General features: G+C 29.2%; 1 protein-coding gene and 1 pseudogene across 1 annotated transcript; both read left to right on the top strand.

Moving 5' to 3' along the window:
* Window positions 1-9,666: 9,666 nt before the first annotated feature.
* On the top strand, window positions 9,667-14,766 carry LOC129297430 (hydroxyproline O-arabinosyltransferase PLENTY-like). The gene is made up of 9 exons (XM_054935773.1): window positions 9,667-10,137; window positions 10,334-10,931; window positions 11,896-11,963; window positions 12,049-12,250; window positions 12,521-12,618; window positions 12,767-12,836; window positions 12,962-13,033; window positions 13,192-13,305; window positions 14,424-14,766. Exons 2-9 carry the CDS (start codon window positions 10,515-10,517, stop codon window positions 14,493-14,495), a joined length of 1,113 nt encoding a protein of 370 aa, XP_054791748.1. The 5' UTR covers window positions 9,667-10,137; window positions 10,334-10,514; the 3' UTR covers window positions 14,496-14,766.
* Window positions 14,767-16,623: 1,857 nt separating this feature from the next.
* Window positions 16,624-18,558, top strand: LOC129297429 (polygalacturonase-like; annotated as a pseudogene).
* The last annotated feature ends 1,276 nt before the right edge of the window (window positions 18,559-19,834 follow it).

Below are 19,834 nucleotides of genomic sequence, written 5' to 3'. Positions count from 1 at the left end.
AAATGATGGCGAAATCAGTGGAGATATTTCACATAGAATTCAAGCTGGGTGGTTTAATTGGAGAAAAGCTAAAGGAGTTATTTGTGACCGTAAGGTGCCTAATAAACTTAAAGGAAAGTTTTATCGTACTGCTATCAGACCGGCAATGTTATATAGTAGTGAATGCTGGGCTCTAACGGGACAGCAAGAGCATAAAGTTGGAGTAGCAGAGATGAGAATGTTACGATGGATGTGCGGACATACACGTAAAGATAAAATTCAAAATGAGCACATACGTGAAAAAGTGAGGGTGGCACCTATTGAGGAAAAAATGGTAGAAAATCGGTTGAAATGGTTTGGGCATGTACAAAGAAGACCAAGGGAGGCACCAGTGAGAAGAGTGGAACATATAACTTTGAGTCCGATTAAGAGAGGTAGAGGAAGGCCTAAGAGAACACTCTTGGAAGTTGTTGAACGTAATCTCTTAATTAATAATATTTCTAAAAGCTTAATAAATGATAGAGCACAATGGCGTCTTACAATCCATGTAACCGACCCCACCTAGTGGGATAAAGGTTTGTTGTTGTTGTTGTTTTTGGAATGATATTGAATTCAATACATGTTTTAAGAAACTAAAAGGGTTACCTGCCCTCACTTAGCTCCAGCTCCAAGTTTGCCCAACAACAATGAAGATGACAATTTTTTTAAAACATTTTAGATTAAATAATAAAACAAGAACATGGTCTTCTATCCAAAAAAATAAAACTAAAAACAAAACAAAAAACATGGTCCTAACCCGGAAACTTGATTGAGACTCTCACCTGTATTATGTCGTTTATGATTTTTTAAATATTATGATTTATTATTGATTTTATTTTATATTTGGTTATTTGTTCATGATTTAATATTGTAATAGTAGTTTAATTAACCATAAGATTCGAATCATCCAAATCTCACGTAATAATGGAGATGTACCAGGTAGAGAGGAACTGGGAAAAAAAAGTTAATTTATGTTGTTTCACGTTGAAAATTATCAAAATCATGATTTTAGTGGAACGTGAAACTCGACGCAGTTTTGATGGATACGGGAGATGATGCATTTCAATTTTGGAGTTGTCATGTATAGCTCCCTAACTCTATCAATGTATTAATGGGTAATTAATTTGGTAAGTTAAGCATAAGGTTAAGTGCCATGAACGTAAGGGAAGGGGAAGAAAAAAGCAGTTGACACTTGGCAGCAACCTGTATTGTGAATTCCGTGACCAAAACATGAAAGTAGAATGCTTTCCATGAACAGGCAAGAATGTGATGTTACAGAAATTAATGTTTTTAAGGTTTTATTGAAGTTCATTTGATGGTGTTGAAAGAGGCCATTCAGAATATGAAGATCACGTTGGTGTGCCATCTTATCATGATAATCCTCTAGGATCTCACTTTGAATACATATATTTTATATATTTGAATTGTCTTTTATGTCCCTAAATTAAAAATAAAGGTATTAAGAGACAAAATACTGTTTAGTGATGATAAAAAGAATATAATAAATGTTCCATCTGTTCATATTATAAGATTTTTTTTTTTCAAAAAAAAATTCATGTTTTAAGATGTAAGTATTTTACTAAATTTTAAAGGAAATTAGGGGTTGTTTGGTTTTTGCGTTCAATTTTTATTTTTAAAAACTGTTTTGTATTATAACTTTTAAAATTGTTTTTAAAACAAAATAAAAGAACTTTGTTCGGTTATATCAATTAAAAAATAATTTTGGAATTAAAAAATAAACTATCTAGTTATAAGCAGTTAATAATAGTGATTAATAATAATAATTGATTAAGGCAACTATAATTTTCAATAATAAAATATATTGTATTTTAAAAATGAAAAAAAAAAAACAAAAACAACTTAAAGTTGTTTCTATTTGTTGTTTTTAAAAATAAACAATAAAAATAATTTTAAAAATAATTAAATAAAAAATACTTATGCAAACAAGTTTCAAAGTGTTTTTATGTTTTCAAAAGCAAAAAAAAAAAATTTAAAAATAGGAAACAAACAAGCCCTAGTTTTTCACATTCTCTCTTGTTTTTTCAAAATAATTATCTCAAAATACTTAAAAGATGTTTTTGTTTTTTTATTTTGTATAAAAATATTTTCTGTTTTGTTTTTCAAATATTTTTTAAAAACATGTTACTAAATATATTTTTTGTTATTTTTTTGGAGGATAGAAAACTATTTCTAAAATAGATTGCAAAAGATGCCTTAGATTCTTGAATTTATATGGTTAGATACTTTGTTACTATCAATTTGGATGAGTGGATTTTTATTCATTATTTAGCTTTCATCATTACTTATAAATTTAAATACCCAAGCCTGAAGAACAAAACTTGGATACTCATTGAATATTAAATTGAAATAGAATAAAATTTAAAATCAAATTAAGTGATCAAGTTAAGATCAAATAAATTTAAGGCACAAAATTACGTTAAGTGTATAAATTAAGATTAAATGAAATCAAGGGGGTTAAAGCAAGACATGCGTGAGGTAACATAAAATAAAAAGTTATTTTTGCTTTTTATTAAGAAATTGACAACTTGTCATGCTGATACTTTAGAAATAATAAGAATTTTTTTTGCGATAAAAATAAAAACGTGAAATGATACTTTTTAGTTTAAAGTTGAGGAACATTCTAAACTCTAAATTATTGTGTGAATAGTATTATAAATTTTAAATTTTTAAAATGTGTAAATTTTTTTTAACTTTTAAATTTCGATCACCTAAAAACTTGCCATTAATTTTTAAAAATAATTGTTATTTTTGTAGATGTGTGACATAGTCGCATATATTGTGGCACCTATTTTGACTCTTAAAAATAATAATTATTTTTTTTAACTTAATAGTAGATTTTTGGATGCACAGTTAAAAAATTCAGAATTTAAAATCTTATTTGCATAGTAGTTTAAAATTTAAAATACTGATTAACTCTTTAATTTGTCTTAAAAGAAGTTCTATCTTTTGAATATATGGCCGACAAGGGAGAAATGGAAAAGACATTTTCATTCCTCCTACTTTTGAATAGAAAATGCGGATATTCCTTCGATTTGTTTTCTTATTAAGAAAATGATTCTTTTGTCAATAAGTGGACCTAGCATGACTGTCCATCATCCAGTTCCTTAAATTGAGCAAAATAAAATAAAATAAAAAATTCACCTCAATTAATATTTAAAACTCGACAGATTAAATGACTTGATCTGGGTTATATTTTCTTAAAAAAAATAACTTTGTATCTCTATATTCTATACTTTATTTAAATTTTATTATAGATTCTTATACTTTTTTTGTATGATCTAAATCCCCATCTTTTGGTTTTTCAGGATTTTAGGTCCTTATAAAACTGTTCATGGAGGGACATAAAATTCTTTGAGTTATATTTTCTTAAAAAAATAACTTTGTATCTCTATATTCTATACTTTATTTAAATTTTATTATAGATTTTTATACTTTTTTTGTATGATCTAAATCCCCATCCTTTGGTTTTTCAGGATTTTAGGTCCTTATAAAACTGTTCATGGAGGGACATAGAATGCTAAAAAATTTAGGGATATAAAACACTAAAAAATAAAAATGTAAAGATTTATGACATTGAAAAAAGTATAAAAATTTAAATGAAGTGCAAAAACCTAAAGTTATATTTTTCTTAAATTTTATTATTTTTCATTTTTCTTTACATTGTTGAGACGTGAATTCTAAATCAAATCTAGATTTTTTTACTTTCTTCAGGTCAAAATATAAACAGTTTTAAAAAAAATTTACAAATCAATAAAGTCTATATTTCCATAAAAATATATAGTATTATTTTACCTTTTTACCTATACTCACAATTATCAAGGCATTTCATGATAAGTGAAAAATAAATTTATACAAAAATTTAAGTTAATAAGTATAAGGGATAAAGTGAATTTTTTTATGTTTTAAGTTGTTTATATTTTAAATCACGGAATAAGATAATTTAAGAAAAATAATATTTTATTGATGATACTTTTTAAATATTTACCTTTCAAGTATAAAGAGATTTGAAATGATATTGTAGTGTGCTTTTTTGATTTTGTATATTAGGAATTTTTTAGAAACACAATTTGATTTATTTTATAAATTACTAATTGATAGGATTTTTTTATTGTAAATTAAAATCTCCAAACTATCCTTAATAAGTGAGACAAAAAGATAGAATACTATTATATGACTTGTTTACTTTTTATTTTTTCTTTAAATATTATGTTTGAAATTTCACTTACTTTTATTCCTTATAATTTTATTGCATTAATGTTAATAATGTTGGCAAAAATGACTTACTCCATCTGTTTAAAAATATAAAATATTTTTAATCAAATCTCATCTATCAATAAAGTAATTACCAACTTTTAAACTGACCCTGTCTTTTCATATTTACTCCTATTAAACACCCTATAATAAATATAAAGTCATTATTAATAAGGATATTTTTAGAAAAAAGACAATAATTATATCTCAAAAGACTAAAAAAATTTTACATTTTTAAACATCTAACTCCTCAAAAAATATTTTATATTTTTAAACGGAAGAAGTATAATTTATAAAAAAGACTGGGGGAGTAATGATTGAGTGCATGAGGATATTTTTTTGAAAGTTTATAACTTTGTTTTGAAAAAGTAAATTTTTAAAATATTATTATTATATTTTATTAATATGTATAGTTTTATTTTATTTTATAATTTCAAATAGGAGGATTGTTATTTAGACCATTTATATATATAATATAGAGAAAATTAATCTTTTAGTTCTCTAACTTTTAAGTTACTTGTAACTTAGTTCCTCAATTATGACACTCTGTGACTCTGTCTCTCAACTATAACTTGCCTATGACTTAGTCCTTTAACTTTTGAATTACTTACAAATTAGTCCCTTATCCTTTGTTAATTTTTTTTCATTTTAGCTTATATCTCACATTAATGAATAAAAAGAGAGTATTTTAAAATAATATATGAGTATTTTTTTATCCCTCTTATTTGATAAAATTTTTTTAAAAAAATTAAAAAATAAGGATTGAGTTATAAGTAAATTAAAAGTTGAGGGACTGAGTCGCAGCGAGTCATAGTTGAGGGACTGAATTACAATTAAGTTAAAAGTTAAAGGATTAAAAGGTTAATTTTTTTTATAATATATATATTTTCCTTTAAAAGTTCGTGCCCATTCACTGATCCTTGTGCTTTCGGCTTAAGTAATTAAAACGAAAGAGTGCATTCCATTTTTGTCAAGCCTATTCAAAAAAAAGTTAATTGAAGATAAAGAGCACAATTCACAGTTTCTGTTTTTGGAAGAGACAAATTATGACGTGGAGCACTTGCTTTGTTCCTATCTTCTCCATTTGTATTTATGCAATTAAGATTACTTTCAAATTCTTTACTCCAGAAATATTAGTTAACTTTTAACATATTTTACTGAAATTAATTTTATTTAAAAAATTAATAAATTTTTAACTTTACTTCTTAAAATAAAATATTATAATATTCAATAATCTTCTTAACATTTAATAGAGGCAAAAAAGAAAAATGAATATAAAAATTATAGAGGTATCATACAAATAAGATTAAAATAAATATTTTTTTTCTTTATCTTATAAATATAACTAGATGATTAGGTTAAAGGAAAACTTTGCATTGACCAGGTTGGTTCCCAGAAAAGAAAGAAAGAAAGAAAATTAAGCCAAAATTTACTGATATTCTCTTTTGGAGGTATGTGCAAAGATCTTCTTAAATCATATCTTATTATTATTTTTAATTTTTGATAAAAATGAGTGAATAACTTGTGTTTCAATTAATAGTTGAAAAATTCAGGAAAAAAAAAAGGAATTTTCATTTGAATTGTCATCCAGAATTTCCTTGAATAATGGATGTAGTTTGAAAGCTGAATTGTTTAGGGCATTAGGAGTTGGAAGATATATGTTAGATAATTGAGGGGCACTTAGTTGAATGGGTTAAAAGAGTTGAATTAGTTTATATTAAAGTTTTGAGTTCAAATATTAAGATAAGCAGTCATATTAAATAAATATGTTAAAAGTATTTTTAAAATATTCATGAGACCAATTTTGATAATAGCTACCTCACATGATGAGAGTCCATATTAGTCTAGACAGGAACTGATAGTATCCTAGGTTTTTTAGGACATCAAATGCTGAAATTAAAAAAAAAAAGATGTATTTTAGATATCAGGGGTTAGGAGTTATACTCTTCAAAGGCTTTGAAAAATTTATATTTAACAATAATTTGACTTGTTAATCAAAGATCATTCTTGATAATAACTATATTGTACGGTAAATAATTTTTTTATAAATTATTGAGTCCTAATTTGTTGTTAATCGTAATTTTTTATTATTCATGAATATTTTTTTATTGAAAGAAATTATATTCGATGCATGATCGGATATTAAATGTGAATACTTTTCAAATGAAGATTTAAATATTAATTCATCGTATTGCGAGTAATGAGTCTTTGATGCTAGATTCAATCAACCTCATTAGTATTGTCAACTATAATCTTACACAGGACGAGTTGAAGAATTTTTTTATCACAAAAGAAAATATTGAGTGGGTGAAGAATTTTATATTAGTTTGGCGTGATTTTACTTAGCTCATTGAGTTCTTTTATGTCTTCAAGTCAAATTAATTTTCAATTACACAAAGTCAAGTCAAATAAAACCGTTAAGGATACGAAAACGAAATCGGTGCTTATGATTTTTATTGACAATTCAAACTTAACATTTTATTGAAGAAAAATTAAATTTTACATCTATCAAATTAATATATATTGGTTAATGGTTAATAGTTAATCCGATATTTCATAATATCACTCAAGGTAAACATTTTTTATAAGATAATATGTTCATGTTGAGCCAATTTGGATGCTGAATATATGAATGAATAATTAGACACGTTATTATAAGGAGTTTAGGAAACAAATCATATTATATATAACTTATGAATCTTACATTGTTTGATAAATTTTATTATATATTGAGTACATTGATTATAAATATATAAGACACATTGGGATAAAGATGATAGAAAATAAATTCTGCAAGGAATTTCATTCTTTGGGGGTTTTTTTTTTAATTTTAAATACATGGTAAGAGAGCTAGGAAGCTAAATTTCCCCGTAAGAATTAAGAGTATTATTTCTTGATTCACTGTTTTTTTTTTGAAAAATGTTTTCCCAATTTCCCATACTAATATAAAGTAATCTACTCCCTTTAATTTTATTTATAAATAACTTTCAATATGTTTTACCATAATTAAAAAAAATCTTAAAATTTATTAATTTCATCTTAAAATTTAATAATTTTTTACTTTCACCCCTAATAAAAATTGTTAATTCTCATTTTTGATATTTTTATTTAAAGTATTTAATAAGTCACTTTTAATATATTTTATTAGAATTAAAAAATTTTTAAAACTCATTAACTTTGTTTTAAAATTTAACAATTTTTCACTTTCACCCCTAATAAATATTCTGAATTTTCATGGCTGATATTTTTATTTTGATAATGACAAAAATGTAAAAAAAAAACATTAGACATTGATAAACTTTCTATAAATAGGAAAAAAATTTTAAATAGAATCAAGAGGAGTATTCAATAAAATTTAATGAAATTCTAATTCATGCTTTTTTTTTTCTAAAATAACCAGCCTCATAATAGGTCATAAATCTGGCCGAATTCTATTGACAACCATCACATATCTAATTGACTAATTGTCACTTGCATCTTCCACCTCCTCCGTTCAATTTCAATGGTAGCCGTATTCAGGGAATGTTTTTATTTAATATAATTATATATTTCGAAATTTGTATTCCAAATATTAAAATAAACTAATTCAACTTTTTCAATCAAATGAACTAAGTGTCCTGTCAATTTTTTTTTTATTTCATTTTAGCCTCCACACACGTTCTCTTTTATTTATAGTATAAATTATAATTACTTTATACATACATACATACATACATACATACATACATACATATATACATACATGTATGTATATATGTGTATATATATATATATATATATAAACATTGGATTCCTACATTACATGAAATCTTATAAATAAATTGTATTATTCATAGTTAGTGCATATCGTTTCACCTTGCCTGGACCAAAATTATAGTTTTAATAATTTACAACATAAAATCAAACACACTTCGAAGTATAATTTGTGCTAGATTTATATTGTATATTTAGATTACATTGATAATTGGGGTGACTTCTACATAATTACATGGATCTTGAAATCATATGTAATATTTTATGTTGGTTGGTTTTATTGACCAAAAATAAAATAAAAATAAGATTTTTATAACATACTCATGCTATCATAGTAGATGTGATAATTTTGGACTAAACTCGATGAACCGATTTGAATAAACTTGAAAAATTTTAGAATAAGTTAATTTAACTTTTTCAATCAAATAAGTGTCCTATCAATTTTTTCTATTTCATTTTAGCCTCCACGCGTGTTCTCTTTTATTTATAGTATAAATTATAATTACTTTATACATACATACATACATATATATATTTATTAAAACATTGGATTCCTACATTACATGAGATCTTATAAATAAATTGTATTATTCATAGTTAGTGCATTTTTTTTGTTTCACCGTGCCTGGACCAAAATTATAGTTTTAATAATTTACAACATAAAATCAAACACACTTCGAAGTATAATTTGTGCTAGATTTATACTGTATATTTAGATTACATTGATAATTGGGGTGACTTCTACATAATTACATGGATCTTGAAATCATATGTAATATTTTATGTTGGTTGGTTTTATTGACAAAAAACAAAATAAAAATGAGATTTTTATAACATACTCATGCTATCATGATAGATGTGATAATTTTGGACTAAACTCGATGAACCGATTTGAATAAACTTAAAAAATTTTAGAATAAGTTTTTCAAGTTTAATTTTTTTTATTCTATGCTTATTCAAGCCACCTAAATAAATTTAAAAAAGATTGGGCTAAGCTTGAATTTGAATGGACTTATCTTGAATATCTTTTTTATTATTTACAAAATAATATAAAAATAAGATAAAAATTGAAAATATTAATTTTTTAAAAAATAAAATTAAAATTACATAAATATAAAATATAAATAATATTTAATGATTTAAATATTCAGGTCAACCCAAATAAACTCAAAAGCTTAAAAAGTTAGGATATTTTAAATTTAATTTAAATAAATTAAGTTCAAATAAATTAGCTTCGTTCAAATTACTAGTTCCATGTTATATAGCTTTAATATATTAATATTTTTTAAAAACTAATAATAAAGAAGATCCAAACTCCAAAGTGCATACAAGCAAAAAAGTGGATTAAGATGGGTATTAAATAAAATAAAGTGGATTCAGATCGAAATATACTAAGGAAGATTAACTATTAATTAGGCTAGACTTTTATAAAGGTGTATTCTGATTTCTGACCCTAACAAATAAAAAAAGAAAAAGACTTTTATGGAGTGGACGAGCACAGTCTATACAACCCATGCTATGATGGGGTAACTGGGGACTTGTTGGAGCGCCTTTTTCTTTATGATAAACACAAAATCGTATGTGTCTGTGTCTATATGACCGGGATTTGCGACCATTTCCAATCTGATTCAGCAAAGCTGCGAAGTACGAACTTTCTCTCTTTCTCGATGGTCGCTGCATCGTCGGCTTCCTTCGCAGCAACTTGCGCGATCTCTCTCTCTCTCTCTCTCTCTGTGACAGCCATTTCTCTTGTGCCTATATAAATATATAGAGAGAGACAGACACATACACACGTATATGCAAATAGTAGCTTGTATCATATTCAATTCTTGGGTCAAATACTCGGACAGACTTTTGGCGACGACCCTTCAGTCAATTCAAACCTCCGCGTCTTCTAGTCGTTATTACTGGCAGCAGCTGTACGAGTTTCAAATCTTCACCGAAGTCTTTTACTTTTTGGCTCACTTGTTTCTGGTTCGGCTTTCCCTCGCCGGCACTTGGTTTGTTTTGCTTTTCTTTGAGGTTTGCCCATTTGGGTTTCTTTAAATGGAGTAGAAGATCAGATCTCTTTGCGTGAATCTTAATTCTGTTTAGGTATGGGGTTTTCTTTGTATCTGGGTTTCTGTTTCTGTTTCTGTTTCTTTCTTTCTTTCTTTTTTTTTTTTTTGGGCCTCTTCTGCTCATGGCTGAGCTTGACTTCAATCCTAATGGTTTCTTTTTCCTCCTTTATGCTTTTGGGTTTGGGGGATATTGGCTAATTGTATTCATTTTTTTCCTTATTGTAATGCAGAGATTTCATGTGGAGCATCATCGATTGGATGAGCATCATCTGTAGATGATGTTTTTGAACTGATGCTTGCGTGGAGAATAGGAATTTAGTTACAAGCTATAGCGGATTGCAGAATAGGGTTGAGTTGACTTATATATATGTATATTCATTATTCGTGTAAGAATAACCAAACATTTTAAAAATGATAGTCAAGAAAAACATGGGACGTGCAAAGTCAGGACTTGTGCTGATTATGGCGCTTGGGTTTTTCTTTGCCACTTATAATTTGCTATCTATGATTGTGAACAGCAAAGAATCCAATTCTGGAAGTTGGGTGGTTGATGGGTTGGAATTGTTTGATCCTGTTTTAACGATGCCTGGAAAGGTGATTGGATCAGCAGAATCTAATTCAAAATTTCATGTTGCCTTGACTGCAACTGATGCTGCTTACAGCCAATGGCAATGTCGGATTATGTATTACTGGTACAAGAAGGTAAAGGACATGCCTGGATCAGACATGGGAAAGTTCACCCGAATTCTGCATTCCGGCCGGGCAGATCAGTTGATGGATGAGATTCCAACTTATGTTGTTGATCCACTTCCTGAGGGCTTGGATCGGGTAAGGAATTTCTGCTTCTGCTGTCTGAATTTTTTTGTTTTCAACCTTCTTAGTCCAATCCAATTTTAAAATACAGAGTATCTCGGAATTGGGAAAATTTTGATCTCTTGACATATAAAAAATAGGTTTCATTCATTTCACGACTTGCAGAAGAATTGTCGGAAAATAGAAGAAAGAAGATGAAGAATCCAAAAAATGAAAATAGGATTCTGATAGTTGAATATAAGTCAGGATGCGCAAGCATCTACTGAATCTCATGGAAAGGAATAAAAAGTGGTTTGGAATATGAGAAATGCCACTTATATTCCATTTTTTTAAGAAGGTAATAGAAAAGGCCTGGTGCTGTTGAATAATGACAGCAAGGTCATGGTAATCATTGTTAAAAACATCACATCTCTCTCCCCACCTCTTCCGCACCGTGCCTTACAGGCCTGATCTTGGATGTCTATCTTTTCGTTGCTAGTGTCTAGTAGAGTTTGAATCTTCAAAAAGTGATGAGGAAATTCTATTAGTCTTGATATATTTGCAATTACATGATAAGTTTTGTTTTAATGACCTGAACTCTTTTAAAAATTATAGCGTTCAGCATCCAAACTGAATTATTAAAAAGATTTTAAGGGCCATGTTGGAATTTTAAACTGATTACCTTTCCACTTCTCCTTTACATTTCATTAACCATTAAACAAGGGGGAAGGTATGTTAATTCCTTTATATTCCATTACATTTATTCTCATTCCTTATGCTGGATGATATGACACTTTTTGTACCAATTTAACAATGAATTTCCTGAGTCGGAAGTTCTGGTTGGATCCCATGATTTTACACATCTTGGTGGTGAATTTGTTGACATGAGTTCTGATCTGCTGATACTTATCAGATTATCATAGACTTCTTTGCTCATGATCACTACTCTGTTATTCGTCATTATTGATTTTATCAAAACTTAAGTTTATTTTTGGTGCAGGGTTATATTGTCCTAAATAGACCATGGGCTTTTGTTCAATGGCTGGAGAAAGCAACTATTGAGGAAGAGTGAGTTTATTTTGGTTTTCCATATTTCTATACTTCCACTTAGAACAAAGCCTAACAGCAATACAATTCGTGATTGCTCGTGCAGATATATTCTAATGGCAGAGCCTGACCACATATTCTTAAGGCCATTGCCAAATTTGGCTCATGGAACCAAACCAGCAGGTTATCCATTCTTCTATATAAAACCAGCTGAAAACAAAAAAATAATTAGGAAATTCTATCCTGAGGAGAAGGGTCCTGTTACTGATGTTGATCCCATCGGCAATTCTCCTGTAATCATTCATAAGGTGAACTCACCTATTGCTCACATGAGTTGCCTGATTGATTGCTATCCAGATATTTATAAAAAAGCTAGAGTAAACAGAAAATAGTAATTAGGAGTAATAGAACAGAAACTTGGCAAGTAAATCATACAGGAAAACAGTATAGTGGTTGTACTTTTGCTTGCCTTGTAGCTGTTACTATACCAATACAGTTAATATCTATTTACCTATGTAGATGCTTAATCGACATAGTTTCATCTTAAGGCACTGATTCTTCTTTATCATGATCATCAGTCCTTACTGGAGGAAATTGCTCCCACATGGGTGAATATTTCGTTGCGAATGAAAGATGACCTGGAGACTGATAAGGCCTTTGGATGGGTTCTTGAAATGTGAGCAATACTTAAGAAACACTGGAGCATTTTTTTTCATAGCATATATTTGTAATTGATATTCATTTCGTATTGAAAATAATGATAGCCACTGACCAATTCTGAAACCACTAGATTTTCTGATGTTGCTGTAATTTGTCGCATGAAGGTATGCATATTCTGTGGCATCTGCTTTGCATAATGTACAGCATATTCTCCGAAAAGACTTCATGCTTCAGGTGTGCTTCACACAAGTTCTGTCGAACATTTATTTTCCTCTTCCTGTATCTTTCCTTTGCTAGAGATTATTTTGTTACTCAAAGTAGCAAATCAGTTATCAACACTAGTCTTTGTACTTTTTCAGCCACCTTGGGACTTAGATGCTAGAGAGAGGTTTATACTCCATTATACATATGGATGTGACTACAATCTAAAAGTAACTGATCCTCCCTCCCTCTTTCTATATATGTTAAACTCAGACTGAATTGTCTCTAAATTTCCTTTTTCTCATGTTTGTCCTTACTGAATATCATAGTCTTGCTTGCTTACTGGTTAGTACTAAATCAATGTATTTCCTGTTGTTTCTCTGTCCAGGGGCAGCTAACATATGGAAAAATTGGAGAATGGCGTTTCGACAAGAGATCGTATCTTATGGGTCCTCCACCAAAGAACCTTTCCTTGCCCCCACCTGGGGTTCCTGAAAGTGTGGTAAGTTATTCAATTTATAAGGTGGCTTTCCAGAAAATGATTAATAAATCCTGCATGATCAGGCGTTGAAATATTTTGAACTTGCTCTTTCCTTATCATTCTAAATTCTATTCTCCTGGATATTTGTCTCTAAAAAATGATTTCAACTTCTTATGAAGACCAAGTGACAGGAAGCTTGGTGTTAGTCAACCAGATATGTTGTCTCTAAATTTGTGGCCTGGTTGACCTTCAATATTCAAACTGTACATCGATCTGTTAGAAGTTGATCGAATCAGGCTACTTATCTGATGGATATACTTGGCTCAAAATCCACCTATTAAATTATCTTAAAATTGCACATACTTTTGATCAATGGAGCCTTTGATGGGTTGCCAATAACCCAATGCAGACCTTTTATCTTGAAACAACTGAAAGCTCAGGTCTAACCCTAGCCATATGAGCAACAAACTAGTTTTACATGTGGATATCTGATTGGAGACTAAAAAATTCTTACCCCAATAAAGTCTCTTTCTCTGTGTTTTAAATGCTGACTGGTAAATTTAATAAATAACAAAGTTTACTATGGAACATTCATCCGGTACTTATAGCGAGGCCTCTTAAGGTTCTACTTGGTGCTATGTTACTTCGATTTTTATGTGTGATATATCTTTCACGCTTTATAGTTTTAGTGTTTTACATATTTACTGATATCACAACCAAGCATAGGATTGTACATGAGAGTAATCAAGGCCTTTGTTCTGATTTACAAGGAGGGTTTTATAATTATGCCCTTTTAAATTGTATGTAGAAAAGGTTTATAATTCTTCTGTTCAAACATGTACGAGGAGAGGTTATGGGAATTTTTTTCAGAGATTTATTTAACTGACTCTGACTTTTAAGTTGTTGTTGTTGTTGTTATTATTATATGTTTTAAGCTTCCTATAAATGGCTCTAAGTTATTCTGTTTGTAAGACTTGATTTGATAATTCAGAATAATTATTTTCTACTGTCTTCTCTCCCTTCATCATCTCTCCATTTTCTACTCTTTTTCCCTTTATTTGATAATTCAGAATAATTATTTTCTAATCTCAGCTGAGCACTGTGATGTTTTTGTCATTGGCTTATTGGATGATTTGCAGGTGAGACTTGTAAAGATGGTCAATGAAGCTACTGCTAACATACCAAAATGGGAAACACTGAACAGAAGCTGATTAAAAAGGTTAGAAGGGACCATATCAAGGTTTACTTGTGTCATTGATTCTGGTGACCACAATATGAGAAGTACCAAATCCTAAAATATACAAGTTGTGGTGGTGGGTGGCGGTGGTGGTGAGAGATTAGTTTTAGCAAAGGGGAAATGTGATAGATGCAAAGAATGCTTTTGTACTTTTGTTCTGCAAATAGAGTTTTGTTAGTCACTTTCTCCATTGCTTTCAATATGTAAAAAACGCTTACAGCTTCTTACATGGTTAATTTTTTTTCCCTGCTCAGGTCTGAATTTAACCAAATGAAATGCATTAGAATTCTTTGATAAACTCTTATTTTTTTTAAAAAAAAAATATATTTAAGCTAACTACAAATGTGCATTTTAAACATTTCAAACTAAACATTTTTGGAGACTTGCAATATTCTACAATAATTGATCTTCATGGTAAAGCTGAGAGGAGGGGAAAAAGAGAGAGAAGGGAACAAAGACCGCTGATGGTGATTGCCTTCATTTCAATGCATGCAAACCAATAAGCGTATACCTGGGAACTTTGTTTTTTTTTGTTTTTTTTTTTTTGTAGAATGTATTTGAAAATGAACGGCTTCGACTAATCCAGATCAAGCCGAGTTAGGACCTATTCTGATGGAAGCTCTCCAAATAAATGGCTGCATTTCAGGGCTTAAACTTGAAATTTTTATTGAGAGGTTTAAAGCTCTCGCAATTGAACCAAGTGTTTTGTGGTTATCTGGAACTTTCATACGTAGTTGAAAATGCATGCTATTAACAGTTTTGGCCTACAATATTTATGAACTAAAAAGCCTTTTTTTTTGGCGGGTTGAATTTTGATTGGGATATTTTTGAACAATTATAGTAGTTCTTACAAAATCATGTACTTACATATGAATAAAAAAGGAATTGAGAATCAGATCTAAAAAGAAAAGAAATTTGAGAATATGGAAGTCTTTGATTTGAGTGAAACATTTTGATTGGGATATTTTTGAACAATTATAGAATTAATTCTATCAAATGCGAAAAATATTTGAAAAATGTGCACATGTGATTAACTAAATACTTATAAATACCACCAATTAAAATTGGTGTGAGTGGTAAGGGCTTTCATCATTTAACCAAGTGATCAGTGATTCAAATCTTATCCCTTGGTATGTATCTTAATTTTGTTGGAGAGGTATACCCTTTACCTTCTATACCTCAAGATAGATAATACTACTGTTGATGGAGTCTACTTATTATGCTACAAAAAAAAAAGACTTATAAAACACTGGAATATTATATTTTTGAGGAAAAAAAAAACTTCACAAAATGAATTTTCCAGTAACAATTTTTGAATTCCCAAATAAATTATCCTGCAAAAGTGGACAAGATGGTTATAAGCTTTGAAACAAAATCTTTAAATTCGAGAAAATTTTAATCATCCCATCCCAAATGTGAATTATAATTGTTAAAATAAACGGCCTTTTGTTACAACCTTGTTCTAACAAAAACAACTATGGATATAGAATTTCATTATTTTTCTATTCTATGGCTTTTTTCACTTTTGCCGCAAAAATTTAAATAGCTCTTTGAGTATTATTTGTATTGAGAGAGGAAAAAAAAAGAGCCTTTATAGAATTGAAAGAAGAAGAACTAAACATGGGAGCAAATTTGAGAATTATTTATTCTTCTTCTTTATTATTACTACTAGCATCTTCAATCATAGCTCAACCTGTGATTTTTGATATAAAAAAATATGATGGAGCACCTAATGGAGATCTGACCTCAGTGAGTATTTATATATTTAATTCTTAGTTATTGTCACATGTTTTTATGTATATATATATATATATGCTTGCTACGTATTTTTATTTTCTTAATTATATTTTACCAACATATGTTTGGCTTGTTGATTAATGTTCACAAGATCTTGGAGAGAGCATGGAAAGAGGCATGCGCATCAACAAGTGCAAGCAAAGTTTTGGTCCGTAAAAGTACATACAATTTGAGACAAATAGAGCTTAATGGTCCTTGCAAGGCTCCAATTGAGCTTCATATTGAAGGCAAAATTGTAGCACGAGAAAACCCTAATAAATTCAATGGAGATATTCAATGGATTAGATTTGGATATATTGATTCATTTACTTTATACGGTGGTGCCACTTTTGGTGGTCAAGGCTCAATAGCTAGAAAGAAAAATAATTGAGCTTAAACTTGGAATTGCAACAAGCTTTCCATGGTAAGTAATAATAAGTTATATATACACATTTCTAAACATTCACAAACATGTTGTAAATTCCTTTTTTTCTTCCTTTTGAAATTTTAATTAATTAAAACATTACAAATGTATATTTATTAAAAAAATATAAGGGTATAAATTTTAATAGAAAAATGAGAGAATTATTTTAAAATCCCACTTAAGACAATTAATTATTCCTAGATTCATTGACAATTGAGCTTAGGAGAATGACAACACATTTAATTATCAATAAACGTAGAAGTAAGTATTGTCTAAATGGGATTTGTGTGTAATTCTTCCTAAAAAAAATCTCACAATAAGGTAATTTTCTCAAATATAAAAAAAATAGGATGAGAGAGAAGATTAGATTGATTTGAGTTGACTATGTCGGACCTTAACATCTTTTTTTCTTCCCTGTTTTTGATTTAGTTGTAATCTCATAGTAATGCAAAAAAAAAAAAACAATCCTTGAATCACTGATGTACATTTTTTTTAAATAAAAAAAGTCTCTAACTTTCTTTGAAATTTCTTTCAGAATTTTGGTTTCAACTTTATGAACAATTCAATCATCCCAAACATAACATCCAAAAACAGCAAACATTTTCATGTGAATGTTTTAGGCTGTCGAAATATTACATTCAATGAGTCCTCCATTGAAGCTCCAGCAGATAGTCTGAATGAATCCACATTGGAAGATCAACAAAAGTGAAAATACTGAACTCAAACATTGGAACAGGGGATGGTTGTATTTCATTGGGTGATGGAAGTAGACAAGTGAGTGTTGAGAATGTGACATGTGGACCTGGCCATGGCATTAGTGTTGGAAGCCTTGGAGAATATGAAAAGGAAGAAACTGTGGAAGGTTTAATAGTGAAGAATTGTACTTTTAAAAACACAAACAATGGTGAGAGAATCAAAACTTGGCTTGGTACTTCAATAAAAATCCTAGTCTCTAGCTTGCGTTTTGAGAATCTTGTCATGATCAACGTTCCTGGAACCAATTCTCAAAACAGGTATTTAGTTCTCTCTCCCTCTCTTAATGCATCGATTTTCATACTATATATAATAGGGCAAAAGGGGCAAAAATGCTTTAAAAAATCATCAACTAAAAGCATTCAATAATTTAAAGTGAGAAAAAGTACAAGAATGTCCATGAAGTTATTCTTTTCAATGTATCTGTGACCATACCATTAAAAGTTATCAACGTTGCCTGTTGAATGTGGATATTAAGTTAATGGTTGGTTATATATGCACATAAAAAAAAAAATTTCATGAGTACTTCTACATTTTATCTCATTTTAAATTACTAGATGCACCTGACTTAAACTTTTTAGTTTTTTTCCCTTTTACACTATATAATATAATAAATAATATAAAATTAAATTAAATCTTAAACAGGCATTTTAAAGAATAATACATATCTACATCACTCATATTTTCTATGATTTTGCTACATATTTCTAAATAATTGTTCTTTTTGTACTTTTTTTTCTTTTGTGCACTTTGGGCAGACTCCATCAAAAGTACAAATAAGTAGAGTTACCTTCATAGATATTAGAGGCACATCAGCGACAAAGGAAGGAATAATTTCGATTTGTATTAGTGTGTGCCATGTGACGAAGTGAAACTCACTAATATTAATCTCAAATTCAATGGGACTCCTGCAATTGCTACTTGTAAGAACGTTGAACCACAAGTCTTTGGGAATGTACCAATCTGTGCTCCTCAGTGGGTATTATTTTCCTCATTAATTGAATAAAAAATGAATTCTATGTTACGGTTTTATTGTCCATTTCTACTTTTGCTATTTTCTAGTTCAAAAATTGTTGACGTATGAGCATTGCAGTAGTAGTAGGAGATAATACTTAATTTAATTTCGTCTTAAAGTGATAATGTTTTGGCGCATATCAAGTGGCAAATTTTGGAGAAGTTCCGACCAGAAAAGGAATGCAAATGCAAATAATGGGGATATATAAATAAAGAATAAAATACTTCCATCTCCTTGATGTTTATCTTTATTATAATTATAAAGCCATCTTATAATGTCTCGTAAATTAGAAGTCAATTAGACAATCTCATCTGTTTATTTTTTTTTTTTTTTTTTTGGTTAAAAGACAGATCTCTATATTATTCACTATTCCATGTTCTTCCATCGAGTCATTAAACCGTCATAAATTCAACAAATTTAATTCTTTTTTTTTGGTTAACCAATAGATTCTTCATTAACGAAAATATTTATTTAGTAATATTTTCAGCATAATTTTAATAAACTTTTAAACATTCAATTTGACATGTTTTAATTTTAAAAAAATTGTACTGAGACTTCTTGATCAAAGAGAACATGAATATGAAACAAATAACATTCAATCTATATGAACCAGATAATAATAAGACCAAACAAGAACGATACAACCCACCAATATGGTTCAACAAGGGACACAGGCCACGAAAAGTGGACAAACCCAAGCATATAAAACCTCATTTCTCCTTCGCCACCAGCACAAACAAAAGAAATCAGTATGAATAATGAAGCAAGGCAAGGAAAGGCTTAATGCAAACAAGTCATTTATATTCATAAGGACCAAGATGAAAAATAATCCACCACCCTACATATACTAGGGATTTGATTATTTGGAAGTTTTGAGCTGAAATCCAACCCGACGACGACAACGACAGACAAAAGAGTAAAAAAAAGCGTGCCATGTACCCTGTACCACATGTCATGCACAATTAACGCACTGTAAGGACCTTTACAAAGACGCAAACCACTGATTAAAGTGTGCCCCCACAATGGTCGTTATTTATCATATATATCCCGTGACCAAACACTTTCTGACACCCACTTCGTACCTAGCAACCTTCCCAACTATAAGCCTGATGATGTTTTGGCGGCAGAATAAGGGCTAGCACCTCTCTTTCATCGGCACCCGTTGATGATTGATAATGATTCTTATAGATGTGCCATTATGACACCTCCATCCGAGCAGTGAACAAACCATTGTCATGACATCAACAATCCCAGAAGATACACACCCTCAAGACGACTGGATATATATCCTTTTACTTAACACCTATCCAACCCCAACCAGATTAGGAATTTACTTCTTAAGAAC

Source organism: Prosopis cineraria, unplaced genomic scaffold, assembly GCF_029017545.1.
Source record: "Prosopis cineraria cultivar Desert tree isolate PC_DT_omini unplaced genomic scaffold, ASM2901754v1 PC522, whole genome shotgun sequence".
Classification (NCBI taxonomy): domain Eukaryota; kingdom Viridiplantae; phylum Streptophyta; class Magnoliopsida; order Fabales; family Fabaceae; genus Prosopis; species Prosopis cineraria.
The sequence above is the reverse complement of the archived record's forward strand: the minus strand, read 5'-3'. Positions and strand labels throughout refer to the sequence as shown.

Coding starts and splice junctions, on each gene's coding strand:
- LOC129297430 (XM_054935773.1), top strand. CDS start 10,515: ATGATAGTCAAGAAAAACATGGGACGTGCAAAGTCAGGACTTGTGCTG. Junction 10,932..11,895: donor TTCCTGAGGGCTTGGATCGG/GTAAGGAATTTC, acceptor TTTTTGGTGCAG/GGTTATATTGTCCTAAATAG. Junction 13,034..13,191: donor GATGTGACTACAATCTAAAA/GTAACTGATCCT, acceptor TTCTCTGTCCAG/GGGCAGCTAACATATGGAAA.